This window comes from Urtica dioica, chromosome 1 (assembly GCF_054948205.1).
Source record: "Urtica dioica subsp. dioica isolate 48M chromosome 1, U.dioica_male_clone48M_v1_H2, whole genome shotgun sequence".
Lineage (NCBI taxonomy): Eukaryota > Viridiplantae > Streptophyta > Magnoliopsida > Rosales > Urticaceae > Urtica > Urtica dioica.
The window spans coordinates 4,673,532-4,689,699 of NC_142756.1; the positions used below are offsets into that span (position 1 = coordinate 4,673,532).

A 16,168-nucleotide genomic window follows, 5' to 3' on the forward strand; every position below is an offset into this window, starting at 1 on the left:
TAAAATAACACTAAGATTATCTCATTTTAACGTAATTTCAATATTTAGATAATCACAATCTTAGGAATTTTTTTTAACTAGTCAAACCAAATAATGTAATCCTCAAGATTCTCAAGAATGTGACTAAGATTACACTCAACGATACACACCCATTGAATTATAGTATTGCGACTTATACATATATATATATATATATATATATATATATATACACACACACACACTGATAAACCTCCCCTAATTATAATAGTTAATATATATGTACATATATAAGGCTAATATTTGAAATCTAAACCTTTGAAATCTCTCTTTTCTGTTCACAGAATCGCTTCTTTGCACGTTGTGATTATATGGGATTATGTCCCATTTATGGTTTTTTCTTCTTCTTCTCAGTATTAGTTGCAGTGCCTAACTGAATTAGTTGTACAAAAAAGCTTACCCGTATATGGTATAATAAGGAGTATTTACACGACTAATTCCAACAGCCAAATAAAAAGGTTACGGTAATACTAAAAATCCTTGGGTTTTCCATAAAATTATTTTCCCACAATGAGAACCATAAGATATTTTAATACACACCAAAATGATTAAAAGCACAACATCTTGGAGTTCAATGTCTTTTTATGACTGACAATGTCTCTAAAGAAGGCGAAACCCAATCCAAAATCTGCTTAAACTCGGTGTCATTCGATGGACTTAACTTGGTTCTTATTTTCATGTGCTTGAGTTTTGGCAACGGAGACTCCGATTTCGTTCTCAGTTCCAGGGGAAAGCTAAGAACCTGCACACGATTTTCGTTAAATTAAAAAAAAAAAAAAAAAAAATACATGTGGCAGTCAAAATTTAAAAGTAATATTTGATTACCTTCTTCGAGTGACAGTCAAGGGTGAGACTATTGGAGCAATTAAGGCTCGTTAGAAACTTCAGCAGAACGGAATACCAATCATCGACGTCGTTTTTGCTCTTGTAGAGTCTTATATTCGCTTCCGACAAGTTCTTAGGGTTCACCGAGAAACCCGGCTGCAATTTCCCTCGGAAACAAAAGTAGACGAGGCTCGGAGAATCCACCTTCGCCGAAGCCTTGCAGCCATCTCCGTTGCCATGGAAAGTGAAATTCGTCAGCTTCGGGCCGCGGATATTCACGTGCTTCAATCCGGTGCAGCCGAGCAAAGTCAAGCTCTCGAGCCAAGGCAGCGAGAAGATCAGGTCCTCCAACCAGAGATCGTCGAAACCCGACGATATGAACACCAAACTCCTCACCGAAGCGCTCAGCGAGAGGCTCGAGTCGGCGACCAGGCCGTCGCAGACGAAAGACTCGAGGTTCGGAGCGTCGATCGCGAACCTCTCGCCGTCGACCGAGTGGCCGATCTCGAGGCACTTGAGTCTAGAGCTCGAGATCTTCGGCTCCTTCAGTCCGGTGCACGTGTGGACGCACAGTTTCTCGAGAGCGACGCAGTTCGCGAGGAGGTTCCGGAGATCCCGATCGTCCAGCGCGACGAGCTTCAGAGAGAGAGACGAGAGGGCTCGGAGGCTCGCGGAATCGAGGCCCTTGGCGTCGAAGCCGAACAAGCGGACTCGGGTCAGGGTCGTCGCGTTCTCGAGCAGGCTCGGAGGCAGACGGTAGTACTTTTTGTGGCGAGGCTTCACGTGGAGGTCGAGCTCGTTGAGCTTCGCTTTGGAGATCAGCCTCAGCCACTTCTCGACGGTGTTCCAGCGCCAGGTGTTTTCCAGCTCGAGCCTGAAGCTCACGATCGGGTTCGTGGTGGTGCCCATAATGTCGTTCCTGAGATATATTTTATTGTATTGATTGAAATAGGAATAAAAGAAATACAACGGGATATCAGACTTTCGAGAGATCCGTGCTCTCTCCAATCGGAATTGCTTCCTAACAAAATACGTTCAGACTGTTTTTTGCCGTCCTATTTCTCGACGATTTCTTGTTATTTGTAGGCAAACTAAATTCTAAATATTCTATAATAACCCCTAACTTAACTACTAATTATCCTAATACCCCTAATATTGCGACCAAGTGAATCAAACCGGAGACTTACAAGGTCTCAGATCGGTCAATTTTAATCGTTTGTTTAGACTCAAATCAACTTTGGACTTAATTTTAACCGATTTTTTCATGGTTCCGTCCAGGGGAATCGAACCGGAGACTTACAAGGTCCCAGATCGATCAATTTTAACCGACTTTTTTCATGGTTAACCGTTATTGCGTCCAAGGGAATCGAACCAGAGACTTACAAGGTCCAAGATGGTCAATTTCAACCGTTTGTTTTGATTAAAATAAACTAAGCACTTAATTTTAACAAATTTTTTCATGGTTAACCATGGGATACTACCAACCACCGGAACTAACGGGTAATTAGTTAACCGTTAACCAGTTTTGAACGGTTCACGATTTAACCACCGATCGACTAAAAAAGTTAAAGGTTTAACCGGTTAACCGTTTTGTCCACTTATTTACCTGCGAAGCGCCATGCACTTCCTGACGTTTCTGCAGAAGTCTTTGAGCAAAACGAAGCCCGAGTCGGAGAAGAAGAGACCCGGGAGCTTGAACCAGACTCGGCGCCAGCGCTTCGAGAGAACGCTCACACGCATCGCTTCAGTTGTCGGAACTCGGCATAGAATCTGATGGAGAATCGTGTCAGGCAAATCCAGTAAGCAATCTGATTTTTCCGGCGGTGCAGCATTGGCCTTCTTTCTCTTCCTCCTACGCTGAGAATCGGGTTTCTTTGGAGCCATCTTTATTCTGATATAAATTCAATTCGATTACTTACTGTACAAAGTTGATGGCAAATAACAAAAAAAAAAAAAAAAAAAAACTACTGCAACGCATTGGGTTTTATTGTGAACGATGGTACATATAAGAAAAATCGACAAAGAGTGTAGGTTTTTGTGCACACTGATTAGTAGTATATTCTTCTCTTCTGCAAGATTTCTCAAATGCATTTATCAAAAGGCATAATCTAAATAACAAATAAATAAAAATTATACTAGCATCAGAGAATGCAGAGAAAATTACCTGTAATTTGATATGGAGATTCGGAAACACCGTGCGGTGATATCAATTGCCTGTCAACGCGTAGAAAAGGTATTATGGAGTCGTTTGAAAAGGGAAAGGAGAAGAAGAACAAGAACAAGAACAAGAACGAGAGCACATAAAACGATTATTATGGAGTCGTTTGAAAAGGGAAAGGAGAAGAAGAACAAGAACGAGAGCAATAAAAACGTAACAATTTTCCGAAAGAATAAAGAAGCAAACAGACCTTTTGACGGCGATGACTGTTCACTTCGTGTTTTTCTCGGTACAATACAATCACGGAAATATAAGATGTAATGGTAAATTACGCGAATAGGTGATTTGAAGGGTTTTTTTTTTTTTTTTTTTGAGGTAAGGTGATTTAAAGGGATTATTCTCTAACTACATTCATTTACAAAGATTTCGCAAATACCTTTTATTATTTTTTAAAATTTCATATGCTTTTGGTGTTATTTTAAATGAAATGATAATATTCAGTACATTTGGTTTTGGGTTGGCATGGTCAATTCAAAATTCAAATAGTGGAAATTGCATCTAATAGCTGGTTTTCTTTTGCAATTTATCACGAAAGCAACATGTTTGAAGTTTTTAGCAAGAAAATAATTATTTTAAAGTTGTAGACAGTCATTTTTTCTTGGGAAAATGACACATATATACCTTGTGTTTTAGTGAAATGTCGAGTTTAACTTTTGGTTTTAAAAAATGTCGAGATCATACCATATGTTTAACTAAAATGACGAAATTATACCCTGAAATAGACAATAGTGCCACAAATCTTCTTTTTATTGACTTTGCATTGACGTTAACTATAATATTTATATATAAACACCAATTATCTTTATTCATTCACGTTATATATGTAATTTATTTAAAAACAAAAAAATAAACAACAGTCTCTTAATCGTGAAGAACGTAAAAAGAGGCAAAATGGTAAAAATCGACAGTTGATAGTCATCAAAATTACAGATTTGAATAGAGAACCCATGATTCAGAGTTGCAATTCGAACATAGAATGAAGTCATCTCTTGGGAGATATGAATTTTATTATTTAATTTCAATTTAAGGCTATTTTTATTTCAAAATTGGAAATTTGAAAGTTAGGATACTGTTTTGGATTTGATTCTGTTTTTCTCATATAAGAGTTAATATCAATGAAAGGGAAATTTGTGACACTATTATCCATTTCGGGGTATAATTTCGTCATTTTAGTTAAACAGAAGGTATGATCTCGACATTTTTGAAAACCAAAGGTTAAAGTCGACATTTCACTAAAACACATGGTATAAATGTGTTATTTTCCATTTTTTTTATCATTGTTTTGGCTTTTGGGCTTTATCTAACATTATTTACTTCTACCGTTTCATTTATAAGAAAAATACGTTTGAAAAATATTATTTTTGCCAAAAAAAAAAAAGTTATATTGAAAATATTAACACTTAAAAACAGTTATTTTTATTTTTTTCATTTGGATTTCATGGTTCTGTCTAGATATTTTTAATTTGATTTCTGTATATTTGCATCAGATTTTACCCTTGAGTATGAGATTATACTTAGATTTGCAGGTACATAATGTGTCGGGCTATAATTATTTGTGTGCTATATTAGATTAACTAGGAATTTTGGGGAAAAAAAGTATGGATAATTATGTGAATTGTGTTTTGTGACAAACTTGCTATATAAAAGATAGTTTTTCGTCACAAATGTCAGAAAATACAGCATATAATAACAAACTTATCACAAAACACCGAATTATACGACAATTATGTAATTCAATATAGGATTCTTCGACAAGTTTGTCAATTAAATTATGTCTTTTATCATGTGTGTATAGTACTTGGAATGATTTTTGTTGAAATGGTTTGTAGGGGTGGACAAGACATATTTTCGAAGAGTCGATTCCAAGTAATAACTTCAATTTCTTCGCGCTTCAGATAAATTTGAAGAAATCTCCGATATGTCCCTATAGAGAAGAGCTTGTTCAATCATTCTCGTTTTGGCCATTTCTTGGGAATGTCCAAGATCAACAATTCGTTAATACATTATTAACCATCTCATCGTGAAGATTCCGAGCATGGCATTTACAAAGCTATCCAGAAGTCTTAAGGCAAAGCTCTGGAACGAAGACTTGGAAGAAATCAAATATCAACCTGCCTGGCTTTTTGTTGCCACTTAAGAAAATTCCGATTCAATGGTCACGTCATCAAAATGGTAATCAATGTAAATCGTTAAGAAATTGTATAGGTAAGCAAATTATTTATCATGCAAGAATTGAATTCTTGATTAATCATCCTTAGCACAAGGTATCAGACATTGATATTTTTGCACTACGAATTATACAACGATTCAGCTCTAACAAACATTGATACCAGACCATAGTACACTCATCAAACCAGCTCTCAGTAGCTACTCATAGACTAAACTCTTTTTGGTTCACTAATGCACAAATTTCTGATTTCATTATTGATGTTTCAAAGAGAATGAGGCATTTTCAAAAAGGCTTTTATTTTCTTTTTTTTTAAAAGAAGGATATCAAGTTATAGCATCATGCTCTATATGATTTCATGTGTTCCATCAGGAAAAAAATACACTGCAATACAGCTTCAAAACATCAGGTCAAAGCCATTCAATCTCAGAAGTTCCTTCTCTCATCAAAACCAATTGATATTCTTAGAGAGCTGAAATACCCCTAATGCCAGCAATTAACAAAAAAAGTACCAAAGTTAAACTGAGTTCTCTTTGCTTGTCATCCAAGACATCGATTCCATCAAGTCCCTCCTTCGTTTCGATGGTTTCTGAACTACCACCTTTAAATCCTTGACATTGCTCAAGGGGATCTTGCAATATCTTCGCAATTCTTTTGGAAATATGAGAGCCTATATGTATATGTATATGTATATTTTGTATCAGAAATCAAATGATCATAACAGAAGAAATTCAATTAATTACTGATTTTTTTTTTTTTTTTTTATAATAGTACCTCCTCGGTTTCCACGTGCAGGCTCAAACTCGTCGACGAGTCGAGCTGTGGAAGGAGCCAAATCAGCCTCGAGAACCACACCCAATCGTACCCGGCGTAGACCGCGTGAAACTCGGCGATGGCTTGCGAAATACACCGAGCCCGGAGCGAAAAGTTGACCATCGGAGACCCACTGAAGCGAAAGTAGGCCAAACCGGGAGCGTCGACAACGATGTTCATCCAGAGGCGAACGGCCGAGATATTCAAGCTCTTCAAGCGCTGGCTACGAATCTCGAACTCCTTCGAATCGCAGCCGCGCAGAGTCAGGTGCTCGAGGGCCGGGAGCCTCGAGATCATCTCGACCAACTGCTTCGAGGTCAACGCCACGCGGGACAGAGAGAGCGTCCCGAGCTTTTCGAGCGTCGTCTCGAAAACCAGACCCGACGAGCCGCGGAACACGAAAGACTCGAGATTCTCGGCCGCGACGCGAAATCTCCGAGCCGGGGTCGAGTCGATCTCGAGGGACTTCAGGCTCGGGCTCGAGAATATCAAATCGGACGAGCCAACGCACCGCGACAGAGCCAACTTCTCGAGAAACGGAGACCCCGACAACAGGCCGTGAACGACTTGATCGTTCAGCCCCACTTCGACCAAGGTCAAAGACCTGAGATTCGGGAAGCCGATCGGCGTCGAAAGCCCCGTTAAGTCAGCGTTGACGAGCATCAGGCTCGTCAGCGATTTCACCGGCAACTTCTTCTCGGTTATACGGTTATAAACTTGCGCGGAAGGTTCGGACGGGTTTTGGCGGGGATGATAAAACTCGAGTTCGACGTCGCCGATCTTGCTCTCGCCGAGCATCTTGAGCCAGACGTCGAGAACCTTCCACGTTGGCCGTATCGCGAGCCTGAATCGGCGGACCGGGTTTCCGATCCGGGAAATGATGTCGATTTTTCGGGCCCTCATGGAGTGAGTGACGAGGGTACAGAACTTCTTGAGCGAGCAATGCTCGTCGTAGTCCAGAGATGGCAGAGATCGCCATGTTCGTCGCCACTGCTTCGAGAGGAGGCTCGTTCGCACCGCGTCCAGGGTCGGGACCAGAGACAGGATTCGGTGGAGAAGATCCTCCGGGAGATTCGACAGCCTGTCCTCGTCCTCCAATAATTCCACAATCCGCAGAGCAGTTCGAGGTCTCTTTGACGATGGTGATGATGATGAAGACATTGTAGATAGAGGCTTGTAAAAAAGGAAAAAAAAAATGAAAATTGTTATTTACGGAAAGATTTTGGGGGAAAATAAGCTCAAGATTGGGTACCTGAAAGCGAGGTTCTTGAATGAGGATGAATCTTGGGGAGAAACTCGAGCTATATGTGATAGAGATTAGAAATCTAGAAACCATAGATTCATGATTAAAAAAAAACACTATACAAAGACAATCATGAGATAAATCGGAAATAACGGCTTGGTTTCTAACGAGAGTGAATGAAATGCGAAGAAAACTGTTAGAGCTAAGTTGATTGAATTTAGTGAATTGAAATGGTGTGTGTGTGTGTGTGTGTGTGTGTTCGATCAACGTCCATGTTCAGAGGAAGACGACGAATGCGAAGAAATTAGGACATGAATCGTAGAACTAGCATTACCTTCGAAAATCCTCGGCGACTTCAGATTTTCCTTTAAAAAAACACTGATTTTTCCTTGTTTTAATTTTCCCGCACTTTTTTGTGACTTGTTGTTGGTGATCTTGGACGGACTCGATCACTATAAAAAGAAAGCTTGAAGTGGTCCAACGATGGTCGCGAGACCTAAGAATAGTCGACTAGTCTTCTCGTACTTCAAAACGTACCCAATGTGGCTACAAATAAACAATACCCTAAAAATATTACTCAAAATTAAGATCTCCAACGCACGATGGTTTTGTTGAGGTGGACCATTTTTTTTAGCATTGTGTCGTTGCCCAGAGAATTGTGAAGGATCGGTGACAACATAAAGACTAATTTCTAAAACTCTAAATGCTGCTGATTTTATTACTAAAAAAATATTTAGTATTGGTTTACTATAAATTACTTTTCATGTTTTTTTCATTATGCAATTTTTTTATTCAAGTATATAATACTTATTTTTTTAAATTTAACTATTTAATGATTTTATCATGTCTTCCAATTATATAAGCTTACCAATGCAAGGTTACATTTATTCATTATATTGTGGTTAATATTATTTGCAAAGTTCTCATTATATTGTGGTTAACTATAAGAAATGAAGTAGATCTTTTGTGCTAATTATTCCTGTAACAGGGAGGGTAATAGAACTACCAGGAAAAAAAAAAAAAAAAAAGAGCAACAGTTTTGCATCATCCACTGCCAGATCACAAAAGAAAACATAGAGACTGAGAGCTGGGAACCGATTTCATGGACAACACTTTTAGATTAAAAAAAATGGAATATGATATCCAACAGTTACACATCCGAAATCTTTTCCGAGCATTTCTCACATTTATCAATTCGTATCTTTCCCGCTCATATCTTGAGGACTCTCACTCTCGAACTCCATAGCATCAAGGGCTCCCGAATCTTTGTCACCGTTCACGAGATCCACCAACACAGTATAATTACCAGGGGACAAAGCACCGCGTTCCTTGAGCGAAACCAAAAACTCGTGCGCCGATTCTCTGTTTCCGAGCCCTTTCAAGTACTCGATACACCCAGCCGCGGTGGAGCGTCTGAGTTTCCTCATCCGCCCATTGGCCGAAACAGCTCTTTTCATGCAATCCACGGCCATTTCGACCCGACCGTCATCGAAACAAAGGCCCGCGAGACGCTGCCAAACGCCGGCCTCGTTCTCGGACGTTCCGCTCGAAACCCGTTCGACGCACGAGAGAGCCGTTTCGAACATACCCTCTTTGCAATAAGCGCCGATCATAAAGTTGACGACTCTGCTGTCGAACTGCGTTCTCCCGGATTCCCACTCCCGAAAGATCTTCTCCGCGGCGTCGATGTCGTTCAGCTTCACCAGCGAGCTCAACAAGCCGAGATACGCGGAGTTGAACATCTTTCCCGTTTCTTTGTATCGGTTCCAGATACGGAACACTTCGTCTTTGTTCCCCGTCGAAGCGTACATCGTCATGAGGTGCTCGAGGTCGATCCTCCTTCCGGTGGCGTTGACCAGCGGCTCCGATTTTCCGAGCGCGGTCAACGCCTTTTCGACGAGGCCGGCTTTCAAGTACCCTTTCGCGGCGGTGAGATAAGCGTGAACATCCATGGGAACTTCGGGGTCGTTTTCTCTTTCCATCAGAAGCTTTTCGATTCCCTCGACGTCGGAAGCGGCCGCGAGAGCGTTCAGCCGAATCGAGTAGGTGAAATCGTCGCTTTTGATGCCATTGTTTTCCATTTCTCGGACCAGCGGTTCGATTTTCTCGTGTTTCCCCATCCGAGAATAGAGGGTAAGCATGACGTTATAAGGGATCGCCATTTTGAGAAAACCCGAGTCCCTCATCTTTTGAAATAGGGCTTCTGCTTTATCCAAGGACCTAACTTCGGCGTACGAATTCAAGAGAGCGCCGTGGATCTTGTCAGTTCTTGAAGAGGATGATAGGCTTTCGAAAAACTTCTCTGCTTGGCTGATTCCGTTGACCTTTCCGATCATATCGAGCCAAAGTGCCATGTCTCCGGAAGAAAGTTCGAAGTTCGTTTTGTCACTCATCCATTCTATTGTCTGCAAAACATCCCAAAGGTACATAACTTCAGCTGACAAGTTCATAGAAATTTACCGCGTAAAAACATAGCACCCCTAACCCCAGCTTGATCTAGACTTATAGTGCTTTCGATATAAAGGATTGTGCAACAATTTCTATCATCGATGAGTAAAAACATAGTAGCCCTAACCCCAACTTGATCTAGACTTATAGTGCTTTCGATATAAAGGATTGTGCAACAATTTCTATGATCGATGAGTAAAAACATAGTAGCCCTAACCCCAACTTGATCTAGACTTATAGTGCTTTCGATATATGGGTGTAAATCTATAAACACATTGGAGGACAATCTGCGATATAAAGGATTGTGCAACAATTACAAAACTAAAGAATGTAGATCTAGTGTCACTTTGCTTGATCGATGAGTAGGAGAAAAAATTCAACTTGTTTTTAATGGAGTTGGATGCCAAGATAAAATATTTGAAAACAAAATTATAATGGAAGAACTTTTTTTTCACTGTAAGACCAAAAATTGTGCCAGTACTCTCAAAAAGAAAATACTGCTAGATTCAATCTTCCCATTATGTATTCACAATTATTTTCATACACAGATTCAACAATTTATTATTTCCATTCTAAGAAAAACCTCCATGGATCATAATAATAAATAATGAAGAAAAAGAATTATTCCTAGCCACACAATCAATCTCCTAAAACTGAAGGCCGTTGATATACATACAAGTTGAACTAATGATTCATCTTCACTTTCATAAAAATCAGTTCATAATAATATACATATATATACCTGAAGGGCCTGAGCATGGCGACCGAATTTTCTGAGCTGCCTGATGAGTCCATGAATCTCATATTTCTTGATTTTCTGACCATTTTGAATGTACTTTTCGAGCAGTGGGACCACGGAAGTGCTTTTACCTCCAGAAGGCCAAATCCTTTGGTACAGAGACTTGGGTTCCGATGAAGAAGAAGAAGAAGAGGTGCGAGTCTTCGTTGAGAACAGCACGGCCATGGAAACCCTAGAAATGGGCAAGCGAACATCAGAGCCAAACAGCTTCATCATCGTTTGTGTAGAGAAGAAGATTGGAGAAATTCGAGGGGTTTTAGGGTTTAAGGTGGGTCGGGGGTTTATGTAATATTAAGTGAAATAAATATGGAGGAAGAGGAATGTTGTTCTACACAATAACAGTGACACATATGATTTTAGTTAAAAATTACTTATGTTCACTTCAGATTATACCGTGTAGGTAAATATAACCGTTATAGCATAATGAGTGTAGAGTTATTCTAAAATAAACAACTACTTAATACATGCATCACTTAATATTAAAATTAATAATATCTCATATATTAACTAATATTTTATACGGTACAAAATAAGTTAGTTTTACAAAGCTAATTTCTTTATTTACAAATATAATATACTTAAATAAATTTTGATCTTAATTTACAAACTACTACTCTTATCCAAAAATAAAATATAGAATACATAATATTCTCAGTATTTATTATAGTCTTTTGTATTTTGATCAATCCAGAGTTCGTTCAGTGGAGCAGAGAGGATCAATAGTCTCTCAACTGGCTCTTGTCTGCTTAAGTATTCATCATTATTTTTAGAATAAATCTCATTTTTACCCACTGAACTCGTACCTCAGTTACATTTCGCCCACTGGATTCGAAAATGTTGCAAAACTCAACTCACAGCTCAAACACGTGTTACAAGGCCCCACTTCCGTCAGTATTTGGACGTTAAGTTTCACGTTTTGATGACGTGACAAGATTTAAAAGAGTATAATAGTATTTTCTATTATTCTAAATACTTTTAAGATTTAAATATATTTATCCTCTCTCTCTCTCTCTCTCTCTCTCTCTCTCTCTCTCTCTCTCTCTCTCTCTCTCTCTCTCTCTCTCTCTCTCTCTCTCTCTCCGTACACACCGAAGTCCGAAGTCTCACAAGAGCTTCAACGATAGAGAGAAGAACAAAATTCCAGTCAGTTGGACTGGGATCAGAAAATCCAAGCCCGCCAAACAAAATAAAAAAAAATGGACTAATAACAATTTTTTTTTCTTCTTCATGTTTGGTGCTAAATACAGAAAAGAATCATCATATTCAAAATAAAAAAACGAAGCAAACCAACAAGAGACAAACCCAAAACACATACCCACAAACACACACATTCATAGTGTAGAGTAAAACACAAAGACGTGGTATTTATACCTAAAAAAAAATAAAAATAAGAACCAACCCAAAGAAAAAGCTCAAAGGAGGTCCCAACTGAATCTGGGTTGGACCTGAACCGGTTTACTATTATGATTATTGGCGGCCGGAGTGGCATCAAAAGTCTCTCAATTGGTGGTGGTCACGACATTAGCGGTCGGAGAATTGGAATTCCTCGCCGGAGCGTGGCGTGATGGTGCGTCGGAGAGTTCCCAAATGAGTGCCTTGGCGAGCTTCCCACGGAAGTCCGGGGAGAGTTTCCGAACGAGTTACTTCCCAGCTCTTGCTCCCGGATCGTCTTGATCGGCTTGTAGCCGTTGGATTAGACTTGGCTCTGCTATTGACTCCTCTGCTGGACCTGCATCGCCGGCTTCGAATTCTTCACCTTCAACACGTCGAGTGTCTCGAAGCACTTTTGCACTCGCATCACCTTCACAATTCGATAACAGCGAGCTTTTGTTTTTCAGAAGCATCATTATTAATTTCAAAACACAACCCACGCGAATCAGGAAAGAAAAAAATGCAGAGAAGAAAAGAAGAAGAAAGGAGAGAGAGAGAGGGAGAGAGAGAGAGAGAAAATAATAGAAATATTTAATTATTTAATAACAATTAATATATCTGATAATAATATTTAAATATTAAAAATATTTAGAATAATATAAAATACTTTTATACCCTTTAAAATCTTGTCACGTCATCAAAACGTGAAACTTAACGTCCAAATACTGACGGAAGTGGGGCCTTGTAACACAGTTTGAGTTGTGAGTTGAGTTTTGCAACATTTTCGAGTCCAGGGGCGAAATGCAACTGAAGTACGAGTCCAGAGGATAAAAATGAGATTTATTCTTATTTTTATACACAAATTCAACACATTATTCATTCAACAAGCATACAATTCTCGGAAAAACCTCCATGGATCATAATAATAATAATGAATAAAGAATTATTCCAAGCCAGACAATCAATCTCCTAAAACCGAAGACCTTTGATACACCTACAAGTTGAACTAATGATACATTTTCATAAACATCAATTTATGAGTATATATACATGAATAACAGTTTATGAGTATATATACCTGAAGGGCCTAAGCGTGGTGACCGAATTTTTTGAGCTGCTTGATTAATCCATGAATATCATATTTCTTGATTTTCTGACCATTTTCAATGCACTTCTCGAGTAGTGGGACTACGGAAGTGCTTTGCCCTCCAGAGGGACAAATCCTTTGGTACAAAGACTTGGGTCCCGAAGAAGAAGAAGAGGTGCGAGTCATCGCTGAGTACAGCACGACCAAGCGAACATCAAAGCCAAACAGCTTCATCATCGTTTCTCTACAGACGAAGATTGGAGAAATTTGGGGACGAAACTAATATACAATTTTTAATTATTCATATATTACATATGTTTATTTGATCATATTTTATTCAAAGGTTGAAAACCAAATGTTTTCTTTGAATTATCATGTTAATTCTTTCACCTAAATTTACCTTTTGGTCATACAAATTTATTACTATTGATTTATTCACCAATCTTCATCTAGATTACAAATTCATATGTATGTATTCATTAATCTCTATCAACCTCCATCCGAATCGAAACAGCTTATTTGAAAAGAACGCCGACATGAATCAAATATGATTGGTTCGTCTCTTAAAGTGATCTTTAAAGTAGTGACCGTTGCACATAACTTATTTACCCGCTCGATTCCAACCCTTCGATTTATCGTTGAAGTTCATCACATGGAGCCTTTGATGGTGACTAGGGATGACTTCATTTAAAATCAGAACATCAAAATCAGCTACTTCGTTCAAAATCAGAAAATCGTACAAACAGAACTCAAATCGCCATGCATGAACGAGTAGCTTAACAATTCTATAACACAGAGAAACAGTTGTTACAGATGACCTTATCATGTCCATAGCTTGTTCTCGGAGGACTTCTCTGTCGGCACGTATTTCTTCCATGCTTGTAAAAATAACAGTCAGTTCTGGCCAGTGAACAATAGTCACATTGTTACATTTATATAAAAAAAAATCTTCGTGAAGATATCAGTTATAGTTTATTCTGCAAGAAATGAGGATTAGTGTGTGATTTAAAACAATATAATGAACGAGCTGCTTAGATGTCCCTAATTTACTGAGTTAGTGACTTCCTTGGGGAAATTTCATGTTTCTCATTCAGTTTTTTTGTTCACTCTGGGTGATTTTCTGCAATTCTAGCATATCGAGGATGAGCTTGGTATGTCGAAATCTTTAATACACTATATTAGTTGAATTCATCAGGCTACTTAGAGATAGATCGATAAAGCACAAGGATGAAATTGTTTTCACTATAAACTTCACATATAAATTTATTTTCAATCTCATTATCTTTGCTAGAGATTTATGTTCACATATGATCATTAGTGAAAATTTAAAATGTTCTACCTTCATATGAAATCAAGTGCTTAGAACTGCAGTTAGAAATACAGTTTCATACGGGTATAGAGACGGATATATTGAATAAAACAGAACATTCCCTATAATACTTCCATCAATCAAATAGAAAACAATCACATAAGAAAAGTACTGAAACCCCATCTTCCTACGGATCACATAGCACTACAATCTAACACAAACTGTCGTTCTGATATATTTCTTTTGGTGTAAACTGGAACGTGATTAATGGTGACCGGTCTGATCAGATTTGGTTGATTTTCCACTGCTTTTTTTTTCATTTACAAACTTCACTAAAGAAAAAGCTAAATCTCAACATATGCTAACAATCAACATATTTAGTTAAGAATCTTCAACTCAAACTACTAACATGAAATGCCGAAAAAAAAAACTACAAACATATATACAACTTTTGAACCAGCCTGGACGGCACTAAATCAAGGAGAAACCAAATTGTACAGAACCAGTGGATTATGTACCTGGTGACCCGGTCCAGATTACGGCTTCTTTGTACACACCCCTGGATTAGACCATCGATATTTATTTTATTTTATTTGAATGCAGTCGCAAGATCAGTTTTAGAGGGCGGATAGAGAGACGTGTTTGAAAATACATTTTTAGTCTCATACCCAATCCATTAACACGAAGAAGCGATTATGTGCCAGGGATGGAAAAAATTGGAGTAAGTCTAGTTACGGATACCATGAACCCATGCCCATAATCCACATACAATGATCAAGACGCTAGAAAGTATTCACGCCTAGTTTTCCAACTTTTGTTAATCAAAACTTAAGAAACCATATAAAATCAGTCCTAAAATTATATTCAGGACAAGCTTACCAAGGTTTTCGCTGTTTCTTGTAATGGTGTCTCAAAACATAAGATTCTAAAACCACACAATAAAATCAGATTTAAGTAAACGAGGGCAAGGGAAATGCATACAGTTCGACGAGAATACGAGGTTTATCAATCAATCAAGCATACATTTTCATTTTAAAAAAATTAAATCCAAAATTATTGACCTAGGTTCAACAAGCTGTCAACCCAACAATCGGTGTATCCAACAAAATCAGAAGGAAAAAAAATACTCGACACTAGAATACGCAGAAATACCTTATAAAGGTCAAGACTTTTTGGGGAGCGAAAGGAATTTGGAGAGATAGAAAAGCCTCTTGGCTCGGGTGTGGTCAGCGAAGTCGGAGGCGAAGCACTCTCTGTTGCAGCGAAATCTCTTCGATTTTTCCAAGTCGTCAAGTGGAACATTATAGCGCAACTGTAGTGGCGCTTGAGGCTTTTCCAAAACCTCGCTGCCCATCTTCGTCTTCAACAGCTCCAACCACTCTTTCTTCGTTCTCTTCAACATCGTGACCCTGCGATTACGAGATTTAGGGTTTCGACGAGGACTCTTGTTTCAATTTTCAAATTTAGGGGAAAGGTAAATAGGAATTTTATAAAGTGGACTCCTTACTTCCACAATATTTAAAATTATATTTTTTTTACCGAAAAATGGACATTTCAGCCTATTTATCTTCTTTATTCTATATGAATCTCATCGTTTTATTATATATTATCGTACAATATCGTATTTCATCGTAAGTTTTCCCAAATTCAAAACTTTAATTTTATCAAATTCGATCCAAATCATCTATAAGTAGTGAAACACGAAATAAACAAGACATTCATATGCTTTTCAGCATTTTAAAGAGATGAGCTCATATCCACACGAGAACGTCAAATCAATGTCAAACACAACGAAAATTTTAATGAAATTGGATGAGTGAGAGTGAGAGAGTAAAAATGAGATGAAAAA

The 16,168-nt window shown here is 38.4% G+C and overlaps 2 protein-coding genes across 2 annotated transcripts; both read right to left on the reverse strand.

The window, feature by feature from the left end:
* Positions 1 to 504: 504 nt before the first annotated feature.
* On the reverse strand, positions 505 to 7,379 carry LOC149406610 (uncharacterized). The gene is made up of 8 exons (XM_089617173.1): positions 7,315 to 7,379; positions 6,024 to 7,235; positions 5,773 to 5,919; positions 3,273 to 3,347; positions 3,029 to 3,078; positions 2,471 to 2,755; positions 865 to 1,783; positions 505 to 781 (listed from the first exon to the last, which is right to left on the reverse strand). Exons 2-8 carry the CDS (start codon positions 7,221 to 7,223, stop codon positions 611 to 613), a joined length of 2,847 nt encoding a protein of 948 aa, XP_089473299.1. The 5' UTR covers positions 7,224 to 7,235; positions 7,315 to 7,379; the 3' UTR covers positions 505 to 610.
* A 1,024-nt stretch (positions 7,380 to 8,403) lies between these two features.
* LOC149406611 (pentatricopeptide repeat-containing protein At2g20710, mitochondrial-like) lies at positions 8,404 to 10,821 on the reverse strand. The gene is made up of 2 exons (XM_089607778.1): positions 10,496 to 10,821; positions 8,404 to 9,710 (listed from the first exon to the last, which is right to left on the reverse strand). Exons 1-2 carry the CDS (start codon positions 10,766 to 10,768, stop codon positions 8,496 to 8,498), a joined length of 1,488 nt encoding a protein of 495 aa, XP_089463904.1. The 5' UTR covers positions 10,769 to 10,821; the 3' UTR covers positions 8,404 to 8,495.
* Between the last annotated feature and the right edge of the window lie 5,347 nt (positions 10,822 to 16,168).

Coding starts and splice junctions, on each gene's coding strand:
- LOC149406610 (XM_089617173.1), bottom strand. CDS start 7,223: ATGTCTTCATCATCATCACCATCGTCAAAGAGACCTCGAACTGCTCTG. Junction 3,348..5,772: donor TGACAAGCAAAGAGAACTCA/GTTTAACTTTGG, acceptor TTCGCGTAATTT/ACCATTACATCTTATATTTC. Junction 1,784..2,470: donor AAGTGCATGGCGCTTCGCAG/GTAAATAAGTGG, acceptor AATATATCTCAG/GAACGACATTATGGGCACCA.
- LOC149406611 (XM_089607778.1), bottom strand. CDS start 10,768: ATGATGAAGCTGTTTGGCTCTGATGTTCGCTTGCCCATTTCTAGGGTT. Junction 9,711..10,495: donor GCCATGCTCAGGCCCTTCAG/GTATATATATGT, acceptor GATGTTTTGCAG/ACAATAGAATGGATGAGTGA.